At 40.8% G+C, this 9803-nt stretch overlaps 1 protein-coding gene across 1 annotated transcript in view; it reads left to right on the forward strand.

Annotated features, from left to right (window-relative positions):
- The window catches only part of TATDN3 (TatD DNase domain containing 3), a 25155-nt gene extending 18445 nt beyond the window's left edge, over positions 1 to 6710 (forward strand). Inside the window, exon 9 of the mRNA XM_011938776.1 lies at positions 5093 to 6710. Coding sequence (XP_011794166.1) covers positions 5093 to 5236 — 144 coding nt within the window. The 3' untranslated portion in view covers positions 5237 to 6710. The remainder of the gene's footprint in view (positions 1 to 5092) is intronic.
- Positions 6711 to 9803: the final 3093 nt, after the last annotated feature.

Genomic DNA, 9803 nt, shown 5'->3' on the forward strand with positions numbered 1-9803 from the left:
AGGATGGTCTCGATCTCCTGACCTCGTGATCCGCCCGTCTCGGCCTCCCAAAGTGCTGGGATTACAGGCTTGAGCCACCGCGCCCGGCCTGGTTTTCTAATTTCTATATTATTTAGATTGTATCTTTCATTTGAGCTCTTTTCATTTTAGCTATGTTTCTTATTATAGTGTAAATACAGTGGAATCCTCATATAGTGCTAGATTAAGGGCTTATATTAACTTTATTTCAGGTCTTTCTAAATATAGCTGTTGTGCTCCAGAGAATATTATTTGATAATGGAGCATGTCCTAATGTATGTAATAATAAGATTCAAACCAGTATAGTAAAAAGCACAGTGTATGCAGTCAGAAAGACAAATTCAAATCCTCTTCTCTACCTACTAGCTGACTTTGGGCAAGCTACTTAATCTCTCTGAAACTGCTTTTTCATTTATAAAATGTGGGTAAAATAATAAATACATTAAAATATTATGGTGGGCTGGGCATGGTGGCTCACACCTGTAATCCCAGCACTCTGAGAGGCCAAGGCAGGCGGATCACCTGAGGTCAGGAGTTCGAGACCAGCTTGACCAACATGGAGAAACCCTGTCTCTACTAAAAATACAAAAAAATTAGCTGGGTGTGGTGGCACATGCCTCTGAAATCACACCTACTCAGGAGGCTGAGGCAGGAGAATTGCTTGAACCCGGGAGGTGGAGGTTGCAGTGAGCCGAGATCGCACCATTGCACTCTAGCCTGGGCAACAAGAGCAAAACTCTGTCTCAAAAAAAAAAAAAAAAAAAAAAAATTATGGTAAGTACTATATGACGTAATGTATGTGAAAGTGCCTAGCAGTATCTGGTATACAGTAGGTACTCAATGAATGTTCATTTTTCCTCTATTAGTTAGCATGTTATAATGAAGTTCTATTTCTTTCAATACAAGTATTGATACAGTCATGGGTTTATTTATATGATCTTTGCTGTTAGTATCTCTTTTTGTTATTGTAAGCCACAAAGAATCATATTTTAAATTTCACTCTCTTTAATATTACTACTATTTTAAATTATAATTTTCTGAAAGTAAGCCATAGTATATGCTTTATTTGCTTTAGGCAGTACCTATTACAATGACCTCCCAATGTGCAGTTTAGTAAGTGCCTCTGACTACCCATCAGATCTGTGTCTCTATGCCTGCCAAATTCAGAGAATTGGCACTCAACATTTAGAGGTTTGGGAACAGTAGCAATTATTATCAGTTTATTCAGAAACTATGATTATATGTGATTGCAGTGTGAGTTTTACTAATTGATGTTCAATAATTTTTTTTTTTGAGACAGGGTCTCACTCTGTCACTCAAGCTGTAGTGCAGTGGCATGATCACAGCAACCTTGACTTTCTGGGTTCAGATGATTCTCCATCAGGCATGTGCTACAATGCCTGGCTAGTTGTTTTTTGGGTTTTTTTGTTTCTGTTTTTGAGACAGAGTCTTGCTCTGTCGCCCAGGCTGGTGTGCAGTGGCGCGATCTCAGCTCACTGCAATCTCTGCCTTCTGGGTTCAAGCAATTCTCTTGCCTCAGCCTCCCTAGTAGCTGGGATTACAGGCTTGTGCCACCACACCTGGCTGATTTTTGTATTTTTAGTGCAGATGGGGTTTCACTGTGTTGGTCACGCTGTTCTTGAACTCCTGACCTCAAGTGATCCACCTGCCTTGGCCTCCCAAAGTGCTGGGATTATAGGCATGAGCCACTGCACCTGGCCATTTTTATATTTTTTGTAGATACGAGGTTTTACCACGTTGCCCAGGCTGGTCTTGAACTCCTGGCCTCAAGGAATCCTAGCCTGCTGTCTTGGCCTCCCAAAGTGCTAGGATTATAGGCGTGAGCCACTGTGCCCAACCTTTATTTTTATTTTCTTTGAGACAGGATCTCACTCTGTGGCATAGGCTGCAGTACAGTGGCACAATCATAGCTTACTGCAGCCTCCACCTCCTGGGCTCAAGCGATCCTCCCACCTCAGCTCCCACCTCCAGCAGCTGCCCAGGCTGGTCAATTACATATTTTTATAAATCAGCTATTATAAGAATATAAAGCTGGGTGTGGTGGCTCACACCTGTAATTCCAGCACTTTGGGAGACTGAGGTGGGTGGATCACCTGAGGTCGGGAGTTCGAGACAAGCCTGACCAACATGGAGAAACCCCGTCTCCAATAAAAATACAAAATGAGCCAGGCGTCGTGGCGCACACCAATAATCCTAGCTACTCAGGAGTCTGAGGCAGGAGAATTGCTTGCCTCAGGGAGGCAGAGGTTGCCATGAGCCGAGATCACACCATGCACTCCAGCCTGGGCAACAAGAGTGAAACTCCATCTCAAAAAAAAAAAAAAAGAAAGAAAAAAAGAATGTAAAATATAGAGGAATGGGAAAGTAGAGGATCACACTAGTTTTTCCTGTTTTGGTGTAGGACAGAATGGTACAAAATTGCCACTTTGATTGGTATAAAATGGAAGGAAAGGACCTAGCATTATTCTTCCTAAACAGGAATAAATTTTGATGGCTGTTGTAAGTCAGTTTTATATTTATATTTAGTTGATTTGACCAAAAAATGTGAGTTTCTGGCATAGTGCCTTGTGCAAAGTAGGTACCAGTTGAGAGCATCCCTAATCTGAACATCCTAAATCCAAAATGCTCCAAAATCTAAAACTTTTTGATCATCAGTGTTGTACTACAAATGGAAAATTCCACAAATGACTACTTAACAAAATTTTATTTCATGCACAAAATAATTTAAAATACTGTATAAAGTTACTTTCAAGCGATGTGTGTAACGTGTATATGAAACATAAATGAGCCCAGGCACAGTGACTCATACCTGTAATCCCAGCACTTTGGGAGGCCAAAGCGGGCAGATCACCTGAGGTCACAAGTTTGAGACCAGCCTAACCAACAAGGACAAACCCTGTCTCCGCTAAAAATACAAAATGAGCCGGGCGTGGTGGTGCATGCCTGTAATCCCAGCTACTCGGGAGGCTGAGGCAGCAGAATTACTTGAATCCAGGAGGCGTAGGTTGCAGTGAACTGAGATTGCACCACAGCCCTCCAGTCTGGGCAACAGAGAAAAAAAAAAAAGAGAGAGAGAGAAATGAATTTGTGTTTAGAATTGGTCCACATCCCCAAGATATCTTGAGATGGATATGCAAATATTTTTAAAATTCTAAATTTGAAACCCTTCTGGTTCCAAGCATTTTGGGTAAGGGATACTCAACCTGTACTCAATAAATATTTTTTGATAAATGAATTTCTTAACCTCATATTATTTTTGTTAAGTAAAATGTGTCTGTTATAGAAATTAGAAAACACAGAAAATCATAAACAAGAAAATAAATCATCTACCACCCAAAGGTTACCACTATAATATAGTAGCTAAGTCCATAAACTCTGCAGTCAGATTGCCTGGGTTTAAACCCCAGCCAGGCTACTTACTAGCTGTTTGGGATTCCTTCTTATCTATGAAAATAGGGATACTATTAATAATAGTACCACAGAGTTATTTTGAGGATTAAATGGGAAATTCCGTGAAAAGCTTAGAACAATGCCTCATCTACAGAAAACACTAAAGTTTATGTGTTCTTTCAGACTTTTTTTTTTCTTTTTTTTTTTGACATAGTCTCACTGTGTCACCCGGGCTGGAATGCAGTGGCACTATCTCGGCTCACTGCAACCTCCGCCTCCCGGGTTCAAGCGATTCACCTTTCTCAGTCTCCCAAGTAGCTGAGATTACAGGTGCCTGCCACTATGCCCAGCTAATTTTTTGTATTTTTAGTAGAGACAGGGTTTCACCATGTTGGCCAGGTTGGTCTCTAACTCCTGACCTCATGATTTGCCCGCCTCGGCCTCCCAAAGTGCTGGGATTACACGCATGAGCCACCACGCCCAGCCTTCTTTCAGACTTTTTTATGTTCATTTATGTATGCACATATATTTCATAAAAACGGGATTAATTTGGACATATTATTTTATAACCGATCTTTATGTGGTAAACCTCTGTATATATATTTTTTTGTTAATTTTTTTTCAATAGAGACAAGGTCTCACTATGTTGCCCGGGCTGGTCTCATACTCCTGAGTTCAAGTGATCCTCCCACCTCAACCTTCCTAAGTGCTAAGATTACAGGTATAAGCCACTGCACCTGGCTGAACCTCTGTGTATATTAATAAACATACTTTTCTTCATCATGTTTAATAACTGCACAATATTCCAGTATGTGAGTTTACCATATTTTACTTGATATTGGTCATCTAGATTGTATTATAAACAACATGATTAACATAAATCTTTGTGCCCATTTTTAATTTTTTTTTTTAGGCTACATTACCAAAGTAGGTTTTTTAAAATTTTAAGAGTAATGTTATTCCTCTGAACATTATCATCCTGAGTAGATACTTATTGATAGTAACTATAATAATTTATTTCATCAAATCTAAATGCTAGTGATTGTAGAGGCACCATTGTTTACCATTGTTTTATGACCATTAAGACAGAAAAAACACTGCCAGTTATACTATGAAATACCACTGAATTTAAATGAAATATACTATATCAATTTCAGAGATGTTAAAATAGGGGAGGAAATGCATCTTAGAATCAGTGAAACACCAGTACATAATCTGTTTCATCTTTCCAATACATGTTGGCAATTATTGAATCAAACTGTCATGTAGCCTGTGAGGTAGGCGGCCAAGCAGCAGAGCAGTGACCTTTTATAAGCATTCGTGTAAGCAACAAACCAAAGGACAGTTAATCCATGTGTCAGGCAGGTTACCAAGTGTTCACTGTTTGCAGAATGCTTCATGTGCTAGGAGCTAGGGACTTCAATTGTTAACACCTCCGGGTTCTTTTCAGGAGCGGCGTAGATTTACAATCAACATTGCTTACAATCAACATTGCAGCGATGCCTCCCTCCCAGCCCTCATGCCTATCTAAAAAGAAAAAAAAAAAAAGGAACCCATCAGTTGTTTTTACCAACTCATTTTCTTCTGTTTTATCTATAGTCTCCAAGGATCTGCTTCCCTTCAGTGTCATGTTTGACAGGGTGTGTCTGCTGTCTTGTTTCAGGTACGGAATGAGCCCTGGAACGTTTCTATTTCAGCAGAATATATCGCCCAGGTGAAAGGGATCTCAGTAGAAGAAGTTATAGAAGTGACCACACAGAATGCATTAAAACTGTTTCCTAAGCTCCGACACTTGCTCCAGAAATAGCTTCAAAACCATCCATTACAAAATCTAATCAACTGCAGGGGGCAGCATTTGAAAAATAGAAATGTTCTGATGAAGAATCTGAACTAAAGAAGCTGTTTTATAGGGTTATAGAAGATTATAATTGTAGAGAAATATTTCTCTTAGAAATAAAACTGGTCTTGGATCCTGAAACCCTGGGTTCTGATTCTAGCCTTGTGCTGCTTTTCAATTAGCTGAGTTCTAGCAGGATATTGGGAAAATACTGCTACTTCTTACATTGCTTTTTATAGAACCAGCATCTGAACTGAAACCATTGCTTCTGGGAATGGGAAGGGTGGCTCCCACAGGAAGAGTATAAGCACTCTTGTGATGAGAATGGAGTAGGCTAAAGTATGCTTTTTTTTTTTTAGATGGAGTTTCGCTCTTGTTGCCCAGGCTGGAGTGCAGTGGCACGATCTTATCTCACCTCAACCTCTACCTCCTGGGTTCTAGCAAGTCTTCTCCCTCAGCCTCCCAAGTAGCTGGGATTATAGGCATGCACCACCACTCCTGGCTAATTTTGTATTTTTAGTAGAGACAGGGTTTCTCCATGTTGGTCAGGCTGCTCTCGAACTCCCGACCTCAGGTGATCTGCCCACCTCGGCCTCCCAAAGTGCTGGGATTACAGGTATGAGCCAATGTGCCGGCCTAAAGTGTGATCTTACCACCTAATTTTCTTCCCATAGGATTTAGCCAGTGAAGGGAGAATGTCTGGTTTTCTATGCTATCAGAAATCTCTTTTCTAGGTTTGTAAAATTGAACTTTTAGTACTTCAAATTATTTCTCTTTAAGATAAAAATGCATAAGGTTTTTACACTGATCTTAGATTTTTGACTTACAAGGCCGATGGTTTAAACAATCATTATTAAATACCAAGCCCAAATGTTTAGTTAATACACCAATTTTAAGTTGTGGTCCAAATTTTGTCAACATATTTAGAATGTAAATGGCATTATTTAAAGTGTTTCTTACTTCTCTGTGAACAGTAGTATTTTGTATTTTTAAGTTTAAAAATGTTAGTGTAAGCCAGGCACAATGGCATTCGCCTGTAGTGCCAGCTACTCAGGAGGCTGAGATGGAAGGATCCTTTAAGCCCAAGTTTGAGTCAGGCCTGGGCAACCTAGTGAGATGTGAGAACCTATCTCTAAAATAGTCAATAAATAAAATTCTCAAAAAAATTAAAAATCTCAGGTGTAAAAACAGTTCTGTAGATAGATGGTAGTGATGGTAGCACATCAATGTGAAGGTATTTAATGCCACTGAACTGTGCACTTATAAAGAATTAAGATGATAAATTGTATGTTATGTGTATTTTACTACAATTTTAAAAAAATATAGTTTAACAGGTGTAGTCAATATCAAAATTTGGGTATTTAATCTTGTTAAATTATATAAGCAGCAAATGCTGGAAAAAGTACCTGTCATAGAAAAAAATAAACTTCCTAAATCAATGTGATTTTATGAAATAGATCTTCAATAAATATTTTGAAATGAATTCATTTATCGAAGAATCAAAACTAGGGCAGATTGTCCAAACTAGACTAAGAAACAGAATAGGGTATTTTATGAGGTATTTCATGATTCATCAGCACGATTATAAATGAAATTCCTACATTTAACAGGAGATTATATTAAAACCAGACTTTTAAGCTCTCTTCCAACTCTATTTCTTTTTCCTGTTTCCTACCTCCTGTACACATACCCTTTGTCAGACTCTTACCATTAAATCCTTTAAGGTTCAAGTTAAATTACTTCATCTTGCCTTATCACCCCAGCCAGACATGATCTTTGCCCTCTAAATTGTTTAGCCATTTTCTTTTTTTTTTTTTTTTTTTTTTTTTGGTGAGACAGAGTCTCGCTCTGTTGCCCAGGCTGGAGTGCAGTGGCCGGATCTCAGCTCACTGCTAGCTCCGCCTCCTGGGTTCACGCCATTCTCCTGCCTCAGCCTCCCGAGTAACCGGGACTACAAGCGCCCGCCACCACGCCCAGCTAGTTTTTTATTTTTTTTAGTAGAGACGGGGTTTCACCATGTTAGCCAGGATGGTCTCGATTTCCTGACCTCGTGATCCACCCGTCTCGGCCTCCCAAAGTGCTGGGATTACAGGCTTGAGCCACCGCGCCCGGCCCATTTTCTTCATTTATTCATCCATTTGTTTGTTTCAGTTATTAAGTCCCTCCTACAGGTTGCCCACTAGTCTAGGTCTCTAGGTTACAAAGGAATAAGACATGGTCTTTGCCCTCAGTTCACAATTTAATCAAGGAGATAGCCAACTGGACAAGTAATTTCAAAGCAATGTTAGAAGTGCTATTATTAGAGGAACCTCTGCTTACCAGGCCTCTGGTTTAATAAAACATGACTAGAGGCCGGGCACAATGGCTCACGCCTGTAATCCCACCACTTTGGGAGGCTGAGACGGGCGGATTACTTGAGGTCAGGAGTTCAAGACCAGCCTGGCCAACATGGCAAAACCACATCTCTACTAAAATACAAAAAAAAAAAAAAACAAAAAATCAGCCAGACATGGTGGAACACACCTGTGATCCTAGCTGCTCAGGAGGCTGAGACACCAGAATCACTTGAACCCAAGAGGCTGAAGTTGCAGTGAGCCGAGATTGCAGCACTGCACTGCAGCCTGGGTGACAGAGCAAGACTCTGTCCCCCCCGCCAAAAAAAAAGAAAAAAAGACTAGAATGACCCCATCTTAAAGTGAGTAGCTAGGCACTCACAAGGCGGTTGTGATATTAATACTTATGGTCTGAAAATAGCCATAAGTATTATAATTCCAAACTATTGGCACCTGTAATCCTAGCCCTTTGAGAGGCCGAGGCAGGTGGATCGCTTGAGGCCAGGAGCCTGGCCCACATGGCAAAATCCCGTCTCTACTAAAATATTAATATTTTAAAAATCTGGGTGTGGTGGCACATGCCTGTAGTCCCAGCTACTCAGGAGGCTGAGGCATGAGAATTGCTTGAACCTGGGAGATGGCAATTGCAGTGAGCCAAGATGGCGCCACTGCATTCCAGCCTGAGCAACAGTGAGACTCTGTCTCAAATAATACAAAAATTAGCTGGGCATGGTGGCGAGCGCCTGTAATCCCAGTTAGTTGGGAGGCTGAGGCAGGAGAATTGCTTGAACCTGGGAGATGGAAATTGCAGTGAGCCAAGATGGCGCCACTGCATTCCAGCCTGAGCAACAGTGAGACTCTGTCTCAAAAAAAAAAAAAAAAATTATGGTCATGCAGGACATCTCCCACCAAGCCTGCAGAATGTCCAGATATCCTGAGTGCAGCCCACTTCACTCAAAGATAACATTAATGAGTAGGCTTAGTTTGAAGGATTAATGTTTATTATAGTACCAATAGCCTTGACCTTTAGTGAGCATGCACATTCCAAGTTTAATCATAGCTCCTTATAGTTTCTTCTAAGTAGAGACACTACCCAAGGACGGTGTGTTCCTCCTGCTTTCTAAGGACTGGCTACTCTTTTTTTTGTTTGTTTTTTGTTTTTTTTTTGAGATAGAGTCTTGCTCTGTCGCCCAAGCTAGAACACAGTGGCACAATCTCAGCTCACCGCAACCTCCGCCTTCTGGGTTCAAGCGATTCTCCTGCCTCAGCCTACTGAGTAGCTGGGATTACAGGTGTGCGCCACCACGCCTGGCTAATTTTTGTATTTTTAGTAGAGACAGGGTTTCACCATGTTGGTCAGGCTGGTTTCAAACTCCTGACCTCGTGATCCGCCCGCCTCAGCCTCCCAAAGTTCTAGGATTACAGGCGTGAGCCACTGCACTCAGCTGGACTCGCTACTCTCAAACAGAGTAGTTCCAGTAAACTTGCTTCCTTCACTGTGCTCTGTGACTCCCCTCCAATTATTTCCTATGCTAGACCCAAGGACTGGCCCTTGGAGTCTCTTTTCCAGCAACAGTGTAGTAATGTACAACAAAGTACTATAAACCAATTCGTTGACACTTATCACATAATCCTTTTGACTATAGCTACCTTGTGTATGCGTTTTCCAACTTGAGAAATTACAAGCCTTTTGAGAACAATTTTGGTTTGTTTTTGCATCTTCTATATAGTCTGAAACAAGGCCTGCAATATGATATGCTCTCAATTTTTTTATTTTTTATTTTTTTTGAGACAGAGTCTGGCTGTGTCACCTAGGCTGGAGTGCAAAGGCACGATCTTGGCTCACTGCAACCTCTGCTTCCCGAGTTTAAGCGATTCTCCTGCCTCAGCCTCCCGAGTAGCTGGGATTACAGGCACCCGCCACCACAACCAGCTAATTTTTTTGTATGTTTAGTAGAGACAGGGTTTCACCATGTTGTCCAGGCTGGTCTCGAACCCTTGACCTTGTGATCCGCCCTCCTCAGCCTCCCAAAGTGCTGGGATTACAGGCATGAGCCACCACACCTGGTCTCAAATATTTTTAAATAAGTGAATGGAAGCAGTAAGTCTTAAACTGACTGCAATTGAGAAAAATATTTTATCTTTCAATCTGCTCTTTGGAATGGATATTGGATATTATATACCTTTCCACAATTTTTTTTTTT

The sequence above is a fragment of the Colobus angolensis genome, unplaced genomic scaffold (assembly GCF_000951035.1).
Source record: "Colobus angolensis palliatus isolate OR3802 unplaced genomic scaffold, Cang.pa_1.0 Scaffold100, whole genome shotgun sequence".
NCBI classification, from domain to species: Eukaryota; Metazoa; Chordata; class Mammalia; order Primates; family Cercopithecidae; genus Colobus; species Colobus angolensis.